The sequence below is a fragment of the Lepisosteus platostomus genome, chromosome 3 (genome assembly GCF_059453375.1).
Source record: "Lepisosteus platostomus isolate fLepPlt1 chromosome 3, fLepPlt1.hap1, whole genome shotgun sequence".
NCBI classification, from domain to species: domain Eukaryota; kingdom Metazoa; phylum Chordata; class Actinopteri; order Semionotiformes; family Lepisosteidae; genus Lepisosteus; species Lepisosteus platostomus.
This window is the reverse complement of record NC_142613.1, coordinates 53,693,975-53,712,888: the sequence shown is the minus strand read 5'-3', so window position 1 is coordinate 53,712,888 and position 18,914 is coordinate 53,693,975. Positions and strand designations below refer to the sequence as shown.

The 18,914-nt window shown below is 43.6% G+C and overlaps 1 protein-coding gene across 4 annotated transcripts in view; it reads left to right on the top strand.

The window, feature by feature from the left end:
• Window positions 1-18,478, top strand: part of daam2 (dishevelled associated activator of morphogenesis 2) — a 146,575-nt gene extending 128,097 nt beyond the window's left edge. For all 4 annotated transcript variants that reach the window (XM_088626070.1, XM_088626073.1, XM_088626071.1 and 1 more), the window contains 4 exons: window positions 128-188; window positions 3,380-3,511; window positions 8,951-9,121; window positions 10,530-18,478. In XM_088626070.1, coding sequence (XP_088482196.1) covers window positions 128-188; window positions 3,380-3,511; window positions 8,951-9,121; window positions 10,530-10,748 — 583 coding nt within the window. In that variant the 3' untranslated portion in view covers window positions 10,749-18,478. The remainder of the gene's footprint in view (window positions 1-127; window positions 189-3,379; window positions 3,512-8,950; window positions 9,122-10,529) is intronic.
• Window positions 18,479-18,914: the final 436 nt, after the last annotated feature.

Here is an 18,914-nt window from a genome sequence, read left to right as displayed (position 1 = left end):
ATGAAAGACAAATGGATGGTTGTGTGCCTTATTTGTGCCTTCAGAGTGTCTGAATTGACTGAATCTTTTTCTCTGCATACGTGTGAGTGTGCAGTCTAACCCCACCTCTCTCCTCGCTCCTCCGCAGCCTGGCTGAGCTGGAGAAGGAAGTGTACAGCATCAAGAGTGGTCTGAAAGCTCTGGAGGCTGTGAGTAGCTTCTCTTTCCTTTTGCATCTCCTTAGTTGACTCATTAGCACTTTTTCCCCCAAACATGTGATGAGAGTTTAAAATCCCATGTTTTGTTTTCAATTTGGTTACTTACATGCACCAGGAGATTCCAAAAGTGCATCTTTTACGTTTTAGGTGGTGTTGGTCAAACACATTATGCCTTAAACTGGCCTGTGGTTTGAATATGTGGAACAATCTTACCATTAGAGGTGCACTGTCGTGTGTTATTCTCAACCACTATGCTCTGTTCCGAAAGCCTTCGGTAATGGCTATTTAATGAGGTCTGTGGGGAACAATAAGAGCAGTGCAGCCCAGCCCGAAACACTAAGACTCCTTGGCACTGAGGTTTTGACACCCAAGCCGCTGGGGAGCTGAGAACAGATGGGAAAAATCTCACAGTGAGAGGCCTACCTCTCAGCAGGTGGCTCACAAAGCCTGAGCACATGGACAAACCACAATGCAAAGAGCAATACTATACAAGATTTGATTCTGCCAAGGCTCTGTAATATACACAAATGAAAAGCTACTTTAGCCAACTAACACCATTTTATACCTGACTTAGTCTAAATTAAACCCATGTGAGAATATGACTCTCAGGCTTTTCCGCAGTTAAGCTGTTAATCAACTAATGCACCACATCTGCACGTGTTTACACACAATGGAGCCCAATGACCTCTAGTGGCAGGTGAACTGAAACCATTAGCCCAGTTACTGCTGGCCTGCCATATTTGTGCTGAGCATGTGAGGACCAGCCGCAGGGGAGATCCAGACAGTCCACTCACACGTCGCGCATGATGAAGCTCTGCGTTACCTCCGCCTCTCTCTGTCCCTCCCTGCCCCAGTGCCAGGCTGCGTGCCTCGGCGGGTCCCAGTAACCATGTCAGTCCAGCGGCCCACCTCCTCTCTAGGCCCTGGAAGGGCTCATTCACTTTCTTCCCCAGCTGCATTGCGCAAGAAGAAAATGCTGCATGAATCACGGGTTTGGCCCAGATCCAGGCTGGCATGCTTTGGAGTAATTGCTATCATATCCCATGGCTGTGTACTACAAGGATGACAAGCCTCAGTCTCAGAGGGACTCAGTACTACGGGTTTTGAATATTTATGTAGACTGCATATCACCTGCAAAGTATTAATTGCTTTACTTGAGCAAATAATTCGCTTTACTGTGTAGCAATCAGGAGGCATCAGACTTTGGCTGGTGATGCCCGTACTTTAAAACCACTTTCCTGCAGCAGTCCTTTAGCTGAAAGGAAGCACTGTGGGTTGTTTCTCCATCTTCACATCTCAGGGCCTTTATTTTCTGTCCTACTCAGTGGGATTCGGCAGTAAAGGAACACTAACTACTCTGTTAGCAGTAAACCAGCAGTTTCAGTGTTTAGGCAAACGGAAATTACCAGTCAGTAGTAGATAATAACAGATGGCATGCTGGTTAGCATTGCTGCCTCACAGCCCTATTGCCCTGGGTTCAATTCCTGGGGTGCTATTTGTATGGAGTCTGTATGTTCTCCCTGTGTTTGCGTGGGGTTCCTCCCACAGTCTGGTAGGTTAACTGGCCCCGGTGTGAGAGTCAGTATGTCTGTCTGTGCCTGTCCTGCGACGGACTGGTGTCCTGTCCAGGGTGTACCATTCCTTGTACCTGTTGGCTGGCTGGTTCCACCTCCCCCGTCCCCTGTAACCCTGATTGGATGAAGCAGATACAAAAAGGATTGATGGATAACAAATCATCATCATCATCATCATCATCGAGCATTTCACTTATAGGAGGAGATTCACTTCGTCCTCCATTGGATGACACAAGGCAGCCACCCTGCACCAGCAGCCCCACTGCACAACAGATTGGGCAGAGAAATAAGAAATTGCTGAATTAATGCAAAACAAACATTAGGGAGGCCAGATTGCTGTGCTTGCTGTGCAAACCCAGAGGGGATTATAGTCAGGCCACTGGGATTACCACCTCTGCTCTTACAAAACCTGCATCTACTCTCATCTATCCCAGGATGTTTAGCTGATTGTAAGGAATCTTTAATAGGAAGATCCTGATTTCTCAACCCTTTATTTAGCAAGAAATATCAATTGGGAACATATTATCATTTGCAATGATGACCTGAAGAATACCCAGAATTTGGAACCAACCAGCAGTGATATTGCTAAACAAGGGGAGTTTTACAGTAGGGGACATATTAGTCTCATCTAAGTTATTTTTTTCCAGGAGTATACAATTTTTGTACAAGATGTGTGGAACAGACAGCTGACTTGTGCTAATTCTACAATGTTGTTAGGCATTATCCAAAGGCCCACTGAAAGAGAGGCTGTGGACGTGTCACTGCGGAATGTGAATGAGGTGTCAAAGACATTATTGTGAAATGCTTCCTTCTGTTTGACCCTGCCAGGTGCTTTTTTAAACATGTGTGACAGATGCTTGTCAAGTCTGAGGCTTGTCAAGTCGACGTTGATGAGAATCCTGCACGCAAACACAAAGGCATAAACTATCACCTGTTTAGGCTATCTTTTCATTTGACTCATGGTCAGCAATTTTCTAAGGTTTGATGGGATAAATTAAGTTCTCAAATTGCAAACCTGCCTGTAGGTGTTTCATTTTGATTACAACTCACCAACCACCTCAGGAGTGCAGTTAAATGTCTTACACATTGAAAAAAAACTGAAAGGAATGAGTAAGAAACTAAGGCTTCATCTCCTGTAATTTGATTAATTTAAAAAGATGTGTGCACTCAAGTGCACAAATATCTGTAATCCGATGGTTTCTTTTAGGTTCTTACTCCAGTATGTATGATCTGTGTAGTGCTTATTCTTCTTATTATTATTATCATCATCATCATCATCATCATCAACAGACAGTTTTTACAGCTTTGTCAGGGATAAATTCCTGTGCACAGGGATATGGGCTTTTAAAAGTAAATCCATTTGGGGCTTCTTATTAGTTGAAAACCAAGTATCTTGAATTATCCTACAAATGTCACATGGATTAGGTAGTTTTCCCCACCAAAATGCTAGATATTGTACAGGGATCCTGGTTGTATGTGATTACTGTCAGTCCATGATTGATGTTTAAATATATAATTCAGATTCCCTCTTTTATGTTATGTTAGTCTTTTACAGGTTAAGAAATGTTGAGCTTTCTTTAACTTGGTGCCCCCTGGTGTTGTCCTCAGGAACTGCATTATCAGCAAAGCAGAATCCAGGAACTTGGGGACAAGTTTGTGCTGGTGGTCAGCGACTTCATCACAGTGGCCAGCTTCAGCTTCTCCGAGCTCGAGGAGCAACTGAGTGAAGCCAAGGACAAGGTACTGCTTCAAAAGAGTCAGGGCACATCACACCACCAGGAGCACGAATCTAGAAACTGAATTTCAGCTTAGATCCCATTTCATTTCTATCAAACATCCACTGAACAGGCCTGAAGTTAGATTGTTAGTCGTTGTGCTGTTAACTTTTTAATAATCAAACAAATCGTCCTCCCACGCTCTTCCTCCCACGCATTCAAGTCATTGGAACTTTGTGAATCCTCAATTAGAAAATTGAATTCTGCCTTTCCCAATTCTACAATATCCCTTTTGGTCTTTCTGTGAAATTGTCCTCCCATCCAAGCACTCAACACCACCATTGGTCCTTTCAGATGTTGCTTCACAGAGCAGTACTCTTGCCATTTTCAGTATACGAAGATCATACCTTGCCTTGCACAAAATTGTTTGTTTTTGGTAAACAATTACATAAATGGGGCTAATTGATCCCTGAAATTCCTTGACTGGGTCTTTCATTCACTGAGGGCTGTGATCAGCAACAGCGAGGGAGGAAAGAGTGGAAAGTTAGAGAGCCTGTATTTTGTATGTTGCATATACAATGCAAGACACTTCTCATTTTTATTAGTATGTATTTATCCAGCAGATAGATAGCCAAACTGAGTTACAGAAGCTTCCTGTCATTAACTTTACACTGTATATATATTTACACAACAATATCTGATGGAGCATTCTGGGAAAACTGTCTTGGTGCATGCTACAAAAGGACTGTTTCCACCTTGGAATTGAACCTGTGACCCTCAGGTGTGGAGACCACAGTCTTAACTGCTGTGTCACACTGTGACCTTAATGTGAGAGATCATATACAGTAAGCTCTAGATTCCAAGTAATTTCCAACTACTGAGGTCTCTAAGACAAGCTCAGGAGAAACAGTATGAGGCTGACGTACAATAGGATTGTGGTACCTGTCCAGTCTGACGCACAGAACCACAAACGCAGTGAAATGCCACTGATCTTGTCTTCTGTGGAGGTCTGTGTGGGTTGGAGATTGGATGTTTTCAGCACGCTTTGTGAAATCCAAACACAGCCAAGCAACAGAGACCTGGCAAGGAGAGCAGCAGGGGAGAGAGGGAGAGATGAAAAAAGAGACGCCTTTGTGCACCGCCGCGCGGAGTAAAGACTTAAACATCCCAGGGAAATCCGTCTGTTTGTTCTACCTCATCTCCCTCCTTTCTTTTTCTTCCCTTCTTTTCTTGTCAGGCGTATTTATTTTGAAGGGCAGCCCAGGATCCCTGGCATGCCCAAGTCTTTTGGAAATACAAAAAGGAAGCCATTTTAAGCCCTCCAGGGGACGCTAGCGGTAATGTTGACATGTGGGGGTGGTGACCGAGCTTTCTCATCTTTTCCTATCCCTCGCTCCTTGGGCTTTCGTGAAAAGTGTGAGGGCGGGAGTGCTGGGCCAGGTGTCAATGAGAGGCAGTGTTCCGGGGTGCAGCATCGGGGGGGCTGTCTGTAGCAGCTCAAGAGCTTGAACACATGACTTCAGTGTCATTCCCTCTGTGCTTGTGTGTGTACCTTGCAACATACTGGTGTTCCGTCCAAGGGGTGTGTTTGTGCCCTACGATGTACTGGCATCTCAGCCAGAGTGTGTGTATGTGGCCTGAGATGGACTGGCATCTCAGCCAGGGTGTGTGTGTGTGTGTGTGTGTGTGTGTGTCCTGTGATGGAATGGCGTCCTGTCCAGGGTGTGTGTGTGTCCTATGATGGGCTGGTGTCCTGTCCAGGGTGTGTGTGTGTGTCCTGTGATGGGCTGGTGTCCTGTAGAGGGTGTGTGTGTGTTCTGTGATGTAATAATGTCCTGTCCAGGGTGTGTGTGTGTCCTGTGATGGGCTGGTGTCTTGTCCAGGGGGTGTGTGTGTGTCCTGTGATGGGCTGGTGTCCTGTCCAGGGTGTAGTCACAATTTCCACCTTGTGCTCCTTGGATAGATACCAGGTTGCTGTGAGGTTTTTTTCTGATATTGGATGGAAGGCAGAGTAATCCTGGTGCAGTGGTTCCAAACTTTCATCCTGTAGGAACAGTGTGTCTTCTTTTTTTTTACTGAATCACGGGATACTTTATCTGCTTTTTGTGCTTGGTGCGTTTTAATGTCCATATTTTCACAATTGATTGTGTCAAGAAGTGCCTCCTGTTCTCACTTAAGTGCCCTTCCCTGTACAGAATTGATCATCTAGACACAAATGGAGGCGGACGGGTAGCACAGAAAGCCCGATGGGGCTTTGCTGAAGGCTGCAGAGGAGAAATATTTTCCTGCCTCTCCTGCCTGTACTTGAAATGGGAGTGGTGGGAGAGGTTAGAGGTGAAGGTTTGGGTTCTAGAAAGATTGGCAAGGAGGGATGTGAACAAAAGAAGGGCGACAGACATTTGACGGGCTGCTAAAGCAGACTGAAACGAAATCTACAGCCTGGGACCCCCCCTCCCCTGCCTCCACACACCCACCAATCCCTGTGCGTCACACCGCAAATGATATCTGTATCCCCCTCTGCTGCGTGTGGTTTGTTCATATGAATCACACTGAGCTGATTATCCCACATATATCTTCTTTCTCTAACATCTTGGAGGGAAAAATACCCTTGTGTGAATATTCTAGCAGCTCCTCTGGTAAACAAAACATTACCAAATAGCCTAGATGGTCCGCATAAACTGCACTTAGCTGTAACAGGTTTGTTTAACATTCTTTAAACAATATCACAAGCATAGATACGCGCACTCAGGTCTACGTAGACTTGGCAAGCCCTGTGCTTGCATGTACAAACAGCACGTGCTTCTGCACATGGAAACATATGTACTGGTGGGGTTCAGTGCCTTTTTTCCACAACCCCTGTGTCCCATTCAGAGAAGAGCCAACAGTTAACAGTTGTTGTTTCTGTCAGCATGTTCTGGAGTGTGCCACTTTGGAAATCGGATACAGAGAAAGCAAATTCCAACATTGCGTGTACTACCAGCCCCTGGACTAATCTGTATAAGTAATGCGCGTTCAGCAAGAGTTTAACCTTCTGCCTGTGCATAAACCACCTAAAGTCGTGTTAGTCGGTCTCTTTTCATTTGTCTTCATGAATAATGCATGAAGAGTTCTGGCCCCGGTCCGAATGTGTGGGGATGAGCTGCCTGATGAGTATCAGAGGAAATGATGGAAATGCTGATGTAGTGGGAAAAAGAAGGGTCTGAGGTGAAGCAGTTAAACAAGCAGCTAAGAATCATTAGTTTATAGCACGGAGGAAAGATGTAGTCATTCAAAAGGAGGAAAAACCCCTCCACCCACACTTTAAGTGAGCTTCTCTGGTGAAAGTCCGCTTGTTTTCAGGTGACCGTGCGAACTTCCCTTTCGGTCATTTATTTTGGTCAAGCGAGCCTCTCACTCACTGATTAAAAACCAAATTAATTTGTTTCCTCCATTCTAGCAGGTTCGCCATTGGTAATGTACTGTATGTCTGCATTAAGTAATTATTCCAGCTAATTTGGATCCCACAGGACACTGCAATATTCAAGCGCACTATAATTAATTGCTCAGTTGTTCCCGACTAATCATCCAACGAAGGGATTTGGCAGCAGGGCCAGCATTGGAGGAATGTGATTCCAGATGGAAAAGAGCAGCTTTGCACTAATGGACAGGAATTGGCGTGTCACACAGCTCATCAGACCTGTGAGCAGGCCAGGCAGAACTCTGCTCCTGTTAAGGGCTGGGAGGAAAGGGAGCTAGCTACTTACAGAACTGTCAAGTTTGCAAGTTGCAAATTAAATATTTTAAATTTCTATATGAACCACTTTATTGGGTAGAGAACACAGTGTTGTGGTGCAGAATTGCTGCTTTAGGCAAAGCAGCAGACTCACAGCAGCTCTCTGACTGTGTCAGCAAAGCAGATGTAGATTATCATGCCCAGGGCTAAAACTGTATAGTATCTGTAGGACAAAACTGGATCGGTACGAACTGTTGCAAAGGAGAAATTCGCCCAACTAGCCCATTTTGAGAGTTATCAGCTATTTGATTCATGGATTTCATGCCACCTGTTTCTTAAAAGAAGGCAGGACACAGGCTTCAACAACATGGCTGAGTTGCTTGTTCCATTCCCCTAACCCTTTGTGTAAAGAACCTGTTCACTGTTCATTCTGAAGGAGTTCACTGGTCAGGAATTTAAATACTTGGATAAATTCCCCTCGCAGTCTTTTCTGTTCAAGGCTAAAAATGTTCAGTTCCTTCAGCCTATCAGAGCAGGACAGTCCCTTAAGCCCAGTAATGTATCAGGTTGTTCTTCCTACCAGTCTAAATACCACTGTGTTTGTGTATGGTGATTATTTTAACAATTCAGGTCTGAGCTCCTGGTCCTTCTCTGGAAAAAAAAAGTTATTGTGAGCACAGCTAACTGAGCTCTGCTAGTGACATATACAGTATGTAAGCTAAACAATCATGTGATTGAACTTTGAGGTTCCATTATAAAGAACAAGCAGTGCTGCATAAACCATATATTCAGTCAAGCATGTATCCATAGTTTGGGAAAAACAGAGTCATTTGAATTAATTGCTTCAATACACTGCACAGGGAGTTTTTGGAAAGCTTTGCTTGCTGAGCATTTGCAGATTGGCAGGGTTTTTATTTATATATATGCAAGCAGGCTAGCACTCCTTTTTTGCTTTTTTGGTGGGCTGGCATGGCTCTGGTGGCTCGTCCTGTAATTAAAGGCAGGCCAGACCTCCTAATCTCATCAAACTGTTCCTTAAAAGAATCTGGGGCATTGACTTCAACATCGTGGCTTGGTAACTTGCACTCTCCCACCACCCTTTGTGTAAAGAAGTGCCCCCTGTTCTCAGTTTTAATTGCACTGCCGCCTAGTTTCCCCCTTTCTCCCCTGGTTTGTGTTTCAAGGCTTGTTTTGAGATCTGTAGGGTTAACTCTGTCAGCGTCTTTGACAATTGTTAATACTTGTACCAGGTCCGATCCTCGTCTTTTCTGTTGAAGACTAAAAGGGTTTTGGTCCTTCAGCTTGTCAGCGTAACTCCTGGGATGTATCTGGGAGCTCTTCTCTTGGCTGATGCACAGTTTGTGTTGCTCTTTCTTTCTGCGCATCTTTTTCGTCTGAAACCTATCTCGGGTCACATCAAGAACACCTGTGCTGCCCAAAGGGAATGAGAAATGACAGATACTGACACCCCGTGAGCTCCACGATGCCCAACAGGAGAGTTAGTGCCTATTGGAGGAGCCGTGCATCCCTCACTGATGTCACTGCATGTCTGCACACACCTGGACATCACAGGCCTAGCTGTTTCACAGAGCTTGGCTGACTGATCCCTGCCGGCACTGCCTGGGGAAGCCTGGTCACAGTCAGCTATATCATCATGACCCGGGTTCGAATTCAAGTATCGCATTATTGTGCTTTCATTCGGCAATGAAACCGTGTTGGTTTGGAGTCATTCTTTCCCTCTGTCTCTCTCAGTTCTCCAAGGCACTGAAGCACTTTGGTGAAGATGAGGGCCGCCTGCAGCCCGACGAGTTCTTTGGGATGTTCGACACCTTCCTGCAGTCATTCAGCGAGGCCAGGCAGGACCTGGAGAACATGCAGCGCAGGAAAGAGGAAGAGGAGAGGAGAGCGCGCATGGAGGCCATGGTGAGAGAGCATGCACCTGTGAGCAAGGGTGCTGTGCAAACCGTTGGTGTATGCCTTGCCCATTGCACTAGTTCAGCCACACAGCTGTCACCTTGTCATGACAATCAAGCACTTTCAAAGCTGATTTTGAATCTGAATGAGAAGAGACGGTGCTGGAGTGCTTCAGGAGAGAAGGCGAGGTAGAGAGTAGAATTAAATCACTAAGAGCTTATTTTCCCAGTATGCTAGTGATATAGTGTAGCTGCCACTGTGGAGGGAGTCTGCATGATTGTGGTGTCTTGGGAGCCATGTAAAGGGTTAATTGCTTGATAGTGTCATTGGAGAGATCAGGACAAATGTGCACGATGTGTGCAAGCCAAGCAGCAACAGCTGCCCTGATATAACTTAAGTAAATAATGCCTTTTCCTTAAATAGAAAACAGCAAAATGAAATTGTGCATTTAGCACACAGATCGTGAAGGATAAAGAATGATTGGCATCAACACTTGAAGACTGTTCTTCAGATGCATCATTTGGTCTCGAAAAGAGTCCCCCACAAGTCTGTGCAACAGCCAAAGCTTGTTTTGTTGGATCTGTTATCCCAAGACACTTATTTCTTGTTTTCTAAAGATCCCAAGAACTTCTTGTGACCTTAATATTGCATTGATTTATTTACATTCCGATCAACAAAACACTATACACAGATTGCATTTTGTTTTCCTCCTTGTAGAATCAAATGTAGGGATCCAAATATTAAGTATCCCCATTGAGGCATTCTGCTAAGCTCTTCACCAAATAAAAAGCAGCAAGTTAAATCACTGCAATAATATATTAGAATCTTGCCTGGTGGATCTACTGTATATTTCAGCTGCATTTGAGTGACATAACAATACTGCTTTTTTCTCCAAAAAACAGGAATAAAAATTATGAGAAAACAAAAAAACTTTGCTATAGTTACTATACCCTATAGTTGCTAAATGTTACTACGGATGTGATTTTGTTTAGTTTGCACATTCATTCATGGATTTAATACAGTTCTAAAAAGCATACCAGAACAGACCTTGGATTACTGCCCTCATAGCTGTCAGCTTTTGATTCGATTGAAAAATGTTTTAGCATTAGAGCTGGAGTTAGAATAAGTGCTTGCATTAGGTTACTTTGGTCTGGAATGTAGGCAGGTTTTAGGGATAGTACTGGAGTAATGATTAAGTTTAGGATTGGATCTAGGTTTAGGATTCAGGAAGAAGTTGCAGATGGAGTTAGATCTGTACCAAGGATTAAAGTTAATGTTGGATCTACAGTTAGGATTAGGGGAAAGGTTGGGGTTAGAGGCAGGTCTGGGACAAGGATTTAGGGTTGATCTAGGGCTAGGATTAGGGGAAAGAGAGGCCTCACTGTTTCCTGACCGCACGTCCGTCTTGTCCACACAGCTGAAGGAGCAGCGGGAGAGGGAGCGGCGGGCGAAGAAGAGCCAGGCAGGCAGCGTGTCGGAGGAGGTGGGGGAGTTCGACGACCTGGTGTCGGCCCTGCGCTCGGGGGAGGTGTTCGACAAGGATCTGTCCAAGCTGAAGCGCAACCGCAAGCGCTCGGGCAGCCAGCTGCTGGAGAGCTGCGGCCGCGAGAGGCCCGTTACCAGGGTCAACTATTGACACTGGGGGCCGTCAGACTGCACAGGGGCAGGGGCAGGGGCAGGGGCAGGGGCGGCCCCTCCCACCCCCACAATAGACCCATATCCTCCAGGCACCAGGGCAGCCTGACACCCATCTCCAATCCCTGCGTACACCCCTCTCACCTCTGCAGCTCGGACAGCCAGAGGGCCGTGACTGTCCCACAGGAAGTGCCAGAAACAGAGCTCATGCCCATCTCAAGAGCATCACCTGCTCGGGGACTCTCGCTTCCCGAAGCCCCGGCTGTCCTCAGACTCTTCCTTCCTTCCTTCCTGTCACAATTCGGCCTGAAGGGAGGGACCACCTGTTCTTTCCAGCTCGTACAGCGGACATTGAGAACAGTGACCCCCGCCCCTCGCCCCCTGCCCGCCCCCGTTTCCTCCTCGAGAGTGTTTTCTTCAGCGCGGCCTACATCAACAAGAGCAGACAGTACCCAGTGGCCTCCTCCCCCTTCAGCGCGTTGGGACGCCAGCCCGGAAACTGTCCACAACATGTCTTCTCCCCATTTCAGTTTGTGTCTCATTTGCCCTTGCCTCACATGCCTGACTGAACAGCATGACCAAGGACTTCTCGAAGGTGGCATTCTTCTCTAGAGTCCATGACCGCCAGCTAAGGTTAACTGTCTTTTCTGACAGCTGTGCCAAGGCATGACCAGAGTGCACTTTCGGAAGAAGCAGCAGCCAACAGAGTTTCCTTTTCATATGGCATTTGTATCTCCAGCTATGGACCCAGCAGTGCTTGAAAGCGCTGATCCTGAATCCCGGCACACACCTCCAAGTGGGAAAGCTGTGGGCTTTCTGTGCAACAAAGCAGCTGCACAGAAGTTACCCCGGTAGGGAACTGGAGCTCGAGCCTGATTTCGTACTATGCTTTTCAAGTGCCTTGTCTTCCACCCAGCCCTCTTGAGGAGGAGCTGGTTGGGAATTTCTTAAGGAGACCAACACAGTTGGGAATGAAAGGTCTCAGTGTTATGATGGAAAAAGGGGGTCATTTGTTTTTTTTTATTTTAAGAAATGAGAACTGTAAAAAAAAGAAGCAGTAAAAAAAAACACAGCCATTTATTACTGGTTTGCCAGTGCCAAAGCTTCACACAAGAAGATAAATAGAAATAAGATGGCATTTATATATTTATATATAGAAACGGACATGCTAACCTTGGAAAATTCTGTTTTGGTTATTTTTATAATGTTGTTTTTTTAGCCTTGTTTTAAGATGTATGTATGTGTTTTAGTCACCTTTTAGCATTGCTATTTCTGTGCTGTCAATGTGTATTCATGAAAGAGACCCCTCTCTCTGGGAAAGATCACACTTTAAGACCTTGTTTGCACTGTAATCCTAATGCCAAACCTTTCTGCCCTGCATCCTTTCTGCAAGGAGGATGTTTTTATAATCATCCAAGAGCCACAAATAATTACCACCAACGTCTGAGGCACTGCCACAGCCACTCAGTTATAGTTACACTGCACGTGTACCATCAGCACGGCCAGTGTTCGTTCTCATGAACCCCAGCCTTCCATCAGAGTTTGAGAAAACAGCACATTCAATTCAAGCTATTAAACCGGACCATTCTGATTAACATTAACTGGATCAGTGTTATTTAGAATGCATGATCCCATTAGCATTTAGAATGAGATCCCATCTCAGTATAAGCTGATATTAACCAGTGTTCTTTCTGCTCACTTTATCTAATGATCAGCGCTTAAAGGCTCTACTGTGGCTAAAGATGATTATAGATTAGTTTTATTCCTCTTTGCCGAGATGGGCCAACGTCCAGCCAACAGCATCTAATAATGTGGTTAAGAAGGTCTGTGAGATCTGACTCCTCTTCCAGGGCAAGTGTGATTGCTATGATTGCAAACAGAGCTTCCCTGTGATAAATGGTTGAAAAGACACAGATTGGAGTACAGAGCAGATCCCTAACTGCAGTTTTGTATTGAATGCAATATTGTATGTCGCCCTTCAACAAGAACTTGCTTTCTTCATGGCTGATCAAAAAGAGAGCACAGGGAATAAGGAACGAAGAAGGGAGAGCAATGCAATACCTGTGAACACCTCGAGGAATGGAGTTCATGAAACAAAAGGCCCTCCTGTCAGCTGCTGGCCAGCCCGAGAACTCCAGGGAATCGCAAAGACCTCATACAGCCCATTTCACTTTTTTCCCTCTTTTTAAAAAATATCCACCTAACCAGGACAAAGGTTGCATGAACATTGCCATTCGACTTGCTTTGGATCACGTCTGATCCTCTTAGGGATAGGAGAGAGCTGGGTGAGGTGGATGCCACTCTGGGCTGTATGGTGCCAATCTGCAGTGGGCCACCAGTGTTCCAGCTTTTGCTGGGACTCAGTATCTTCAGCACTCTTGGTGGGGGTGTGGGGATTGCTGTATTCCGGAGATTAAGGTTGGAAAAGTAATTCCCAAACAATCACTAAACATCTGTGAGAAAACTGGAGCAGAGAAAGCCTTTCAGGCAGAGAGAACCAAACCGCAGAGAAACACTCCCACTTACAGCTTGGAACCAGGACAGTACAAACAAGATCAAAAAATATACGTTGTGTGCTGAGCTAAACCTCAAAGGATACAAGTCACTCTGAAGAAGTGATGAACTGCGAGTATTAGATCTCAGTTCCTTCTGAAAGTATTATTTCAGTTTTAACATGAGAGAGAGAATGGATCTCTCAGCAGTGAGTAAACTGTATACTTTGTCCTGTGACAGAACAAAAACAACCTTCCAATCTTCAGTATTAAAAAAACTGAAAATACATCCTGCCTTCATTCTTTAGGTATGAAATTCCTTGTTCTCTGGTTCGCCTTCAAACACTATGATACCAGTTGAGTTGCTGATAAATCACACCTCTCGTTTTCTCACTTGGCAGACTGAATTAAATACATTGAGAGGAGAATGTCTCTTATGTCTCTAAAAGGAGACATAACTGAAAAGCCCCTTCTGCAAGGGGCTGTATCTTCTGGCTTGCTTTCAGAGATTGATGGTGAGTGGCTAATCTGCCCCAGAGATCACTTCTGAGCTCTGCTGAAATGGGTGCACGGCCCATCTTTAGATGTTTCAAAGCGATGTCCAGCTGGTCAGAAGTGGACGGTCTGATTTAAATGAAAACGTACCACAATGCAGTGCTGTATTTGGCAGTCCCCCAGTAATTTGGATGAAGATTAAGTAAAAGTATAAGAGGATGGCAGATGAGATTTCAGCAGAAGACTGGAGACACACGGGTTGGGGGAATCCCGGCATGGAATCAAATTCCTTGATTTCTAGTGAGTTTATGGCACTGGGGAATTCCAACTCTCCGCAGTACACATTTTAAATGCAATGCAGAACCACGACAAAGTGAAAGAAGCACAACCGCCGCGATCGGACTCTTCCTCCCAGCTCTAGAAGACAGACATACGGTACATTGACATCGGGCTCGGGTTTGGGATTGTGTCTGTGGGACTGTGTGGTGGGGGGGGACAGTGAACTGTCACAGTGTGTGGCCCTGCCCTGTGTAGCTTCTGTCCAAGGTGAAGATCCTCTGTCTTTACACTGTGATAAACGTGGAATTAACTGGCATTACAAAATGGCAATTCTTTCACCGACATCAAGGCTGTGCTCCTACAAGGGCCTTGTAGAAGCAAGTGTTATTGGGGGAAGGCTTTACTTTCGTTTTCCAGCCAGGGTGTGTTAACAGTAGTCATCTTACACCATAGATAAAACTCTTCAAAACCTGATCCGTTGACAAAAGATGCAATATTTTTCTGATCCTAAGTCCAATGTTACATTTTTTTTAATTATTTGTATAGAACAGCACAATATAAATACAATGTAATATTAGAACAGCACAAACCACAAGAATAGATATAATCATGGTATCCTTTAGTGGTTAATTTGCACTATTTTGTTAACAAGTAATGAAATGTCTAGACCAGAGTTTCCCAGTTCTAATCTTAGAGGGCCAGAAGAAGACTGTGCCTTTTCCCAGTTCTCAAATGTTATGTGCTTTTAAAAACACAGAATGCTGGAGTTCAGCAAATTTTTCCCACAGCTGTAGAACATAAATTGGCTGATTAGGGTCTGATTGAACTGAAAGCCTGGGGACATAGTGAGACTCCAGGACTGGAATGGGGAAACATTGCTCTACACACTCTGACAACAAAGGCTTTCACTGTGGTTGCAACTGATGAACCGAGTAACTGTGAGGCTCCCACCTGGTCTGGTCCTTGGTTCATTTTGATGTGGGTTCTGTGCATAGCCGCTTGTTTTCTATGGAGCTGCTCAGTTTCTCTTATAAGCTAATGCAACTCCTTGCACCTACTATAAATGGGGAGGGACGTAGACTAAGACGCAGCCTGACAAAAAAGGCTAGAGACTCCTGTTAAGGCAGTATTTCCACTAAGACCTTCTGAGAGGTCTTGGGAATTCCTTTTGAAACTCCGTCTCAATTCGGGGACAGGCAGCAACAGCTCTGAGCTGTTGACTGAATTCTGCCTGTGCCTTGACAAGGCAAACAAGTTGGCAAAGACATTGTTGTGAGTATGGTTAACATACTTGATTGTGGAACAAAGAGAGACCAGGAAATGAGCGTGCAATCCGAAGGCCTCTCAGACCAGCAGTCCCCAGGGAACACTGATGAACTGATTTAAATAGAGAGGCCTGTTTCTTTCTGCAATAAGAATAGATATACATTATACATCTAGTAATGCTAATACTGCATGGAGTTGGTACGTTCTGTTTTCATGAATAAGGATATGCCACAGATTCCCCAATTTCATTTTTACAAATTTTTACAAATCTAAAGAAAAAATTATCATCCTTTGTTAAATGCTTTGCCACATACTGCACCTCTGGAAATACGGAAAGTCTCATTTTGTAAAAAAAAAATCCACTTGCAGCATTTAAAAAGCAGCTCACTGGCTCCTACTGTGAAGACATGCAAACAGTCCATATAACCTGAGGTTAGATATAGCAGAGTAATGGTGGCCACAGAGTTTTTAAGTGAATCAAGGACTAGTACCTTAGCCAGCTCCCTTGGTGCATAAAGAGAAACCTAGACCAATGCTTCAAAGAGCAGTGAAACAGAATAATGTAATGGCTCCAGTCTACACCACTGCAAGAAGCTTCTGGTGAGAACTCCCATTGTTCCTCTAAATTCATTATGATAAAAATTATGCATTTTGTTTACCGTAAAGTGCCTATTTTTCTGACTGGTACCTTGCTGTTGTCTTTGGTGTTGAGTCATCTTCCTACAAGGAACCATTCTGTCAAAATGCCATTTTAATGGGTTGCAACTTATCGGAGACTTTTAAACTCTATCCTTGGCACATTATCTGTTATGACAAAATTGTGGTTTATCTTGACAGGTGTTCTTCCCACCTTACAACTGAAATAAGCTGACAGGTACTGTTCAGCCTGCACCTCCCCACTGAAACAGGTCAAACAAAGCTAAAGAGTTCTAAAAGTATTATAAGTTATTTAATATTTTTATTTGCCTTAAACACAGCTTTCTGAGTGTGGCCAGAAACAGCTTTCTTTGTCTTTCTCACAGCTTGTCTGAATAGAGTGTGACAAGCGAAGAAGAATTCTCTGAGCTTGCACCTATTTAGAGAATAGTCTTCTAGTCTGTATTCAGTAGTGAAATAGGACGGTTGTCATGAATTTGAATGACTGGAGACATTAGACTGAAGAGTTACTGGAGACAAAGTTCCGAAGCTTGCCATTCTCATCCAAACTTATCTTTAAAAGTAAAAGCATCGTTTTATACATTGAAGCGGGATTATGTTTTACAAAGCTTGTAAACAGTTGCAAAACCAAGAGAAAATTTGGAGGCTCTTTGACTGTACGAACATGGCTTCTCAGAAACTTAACAAACTAAAAAGTCCAACTCTAATGGTACAGTAATTAAGGTGTAGGAGGATTCTACTTTTACTTTACAGTCTTGACAAGATAAAGAAGAAATCTGAAGAAAAGTAACAGCTTCTGGTCAAACTTTAAGAACATTTTGGCTAAAATAAGGCAAGTGGCTTATAAAGTGCCACTGTCACTATTACGACTTTTATTTCAAAATTAACATTCTTTTTATCAGCACAAGAAAGGTTATAAGCGTGAGGAGCCCTCCTACCCTCTTAGTAGGTAACAGTGAATTGATCTGAGGGTCCCATTCAGCCATTTTTTGAAGGAAACCAACCAGATGGCTAGGTAGCTTGTTCCATATTCCCAAAACCTCCCTCACCACACAAGAATTCCCACATTCCAAATAATTACTCAGTGAGTCAGTTTACAACGAATAATGGTTTTATAATGGAATAATAGACTGTTTTGCAACTTTACTTGTCTAAGAGCTACTGTTATAATAAAACAAGAAAAAATTAAACCTATTTATAGGGTTTTTTTATCTTTTTTTAATCAATTTACATTGAAACTGTTCAGAAGAACAGTTTTTGTATGTCTCTTTGAAATGTCTGTAGCATTAACTAACGTGAGGAGGTACCCAGGCAGACTAATGACATGGTTTTGAAATATATGCTTTTCATTTGGGCTATTTAATTTGCCACAAAGTCATATGACACCTCAGTTTATATTGATCAGTAAAGGCCTATCATTATTTGGTTTTGAGAGTAGTAACTTGAAGTAGAAAGACTGGAGTATGTGACAAATGGTACCCAGTTCAGGCTACACAAAAACTGTATGAAAGACATAAGGGAGGTAGTGATGATGTAGAAGATAGTTTCACAATTCGACTGGTAGAACTTTTTGTGATTTCCATTGCCCATAGTTTTCAAAAGAAAAAAAATCGGAATTGTATCAGTAGTCTAAAATCATTTAAAAACAAAGAATTGGCACGTTTTCAGACTGCAGGATTGCGGAATCTGGTCTTAAGACAGAATCTGCAGGAGTCACCAGATCACAGATTACATTTTAACTACTTTAAGCATTCCACGAACAGTCAGTGGTAATACATTTGAATTAATCTAATGCCTGGAAAGAAAGAACTCCATATAACAATATAAACCACAGCTTTTGATGCGTCATAAGTCCACCATGAAAACTCCACAGTAATTACAATAATTACCACTGAAGTGATCTATATCCAGTGTGCAAGTGAAGGTTAATTCCAAGCTGAAAACAAAGAAGAAAAATAGACAGTGCTATAGCCAAATGGTTGTGTATTTTTCACTTTTAATAATAAGTTCATTAATCAATGAATGTGCAGGTCACTGAAGTAGCTCCCACTCTGTGTTATCCTTTGTTGCATCCCTTTGAAAATGGCATTAGAATCCACATAAGGACATAAGAACATAAGAAAGGTTACGTACAGGCAAGAGGAGGCCATTCGGCCAGTCTAGCCCATTGAGTCAAAGAAATAGGTGTTGTTGAGGATGAATTTAGTTTTAAACCTCTCCTCTTACAAAACGTGTACAGTTGGACATTTTGTAGCTGATGAGAAGTGGAATAAAAACTGTTTAGGAATGTCCAATCAGCCTGTAAATTGTACCTCTATTTATTTGCCTTATTTAGTTTGCTATATTTTTATGTATACACGGCATTATGCTAAAAATGTTATATATATAAATGAAAAGTATAAATATATAAATAATTATAAACTGTTGTCTGTATTTGTTGGTCAGTTTCAGTATAAGAATGAGCTGTTCGGAATCCTTTTTTTTTTTTGCTTGTTTTATTTTGTAGGATTACGACAAAATAAAGAAAAACTATTGTCCTTGATGTCTTAGTCCTCTCTAGATTATGTCCTAGACAATTCTTTCCTGCATCTTTCAGAACAAATCATTGAAAACTGCCCGGAGACCAATGACAAAAGTCACAACGGATATTTCCCGCGGTGGCGTGTTGGAGAATGGGTCATGTTAGTAGCCGACTGTGACTGGGATTCCTCTAAGCCACCATGCACAATTGGCTAAGCACTGAAGAAAATTAGGATGAGTCAGCCAGAGCCTCTCTCGGCAGCAGCACAATGTTCTGGACGGTTGCTCCATGCCACTGTGGCCATCTTGTCACCGCAGTGATCTACGTGGCTGTCTGAGCACACACAGTAACTGCTGCTCCAGTCAAGAGCCTCGGACCTGCTCCCTGCTTCCTAACACACCTCCAGCATGTCGGATCGGTTACATCTCCGCTTTTTGACTTTCTGAACTGCAGTTAA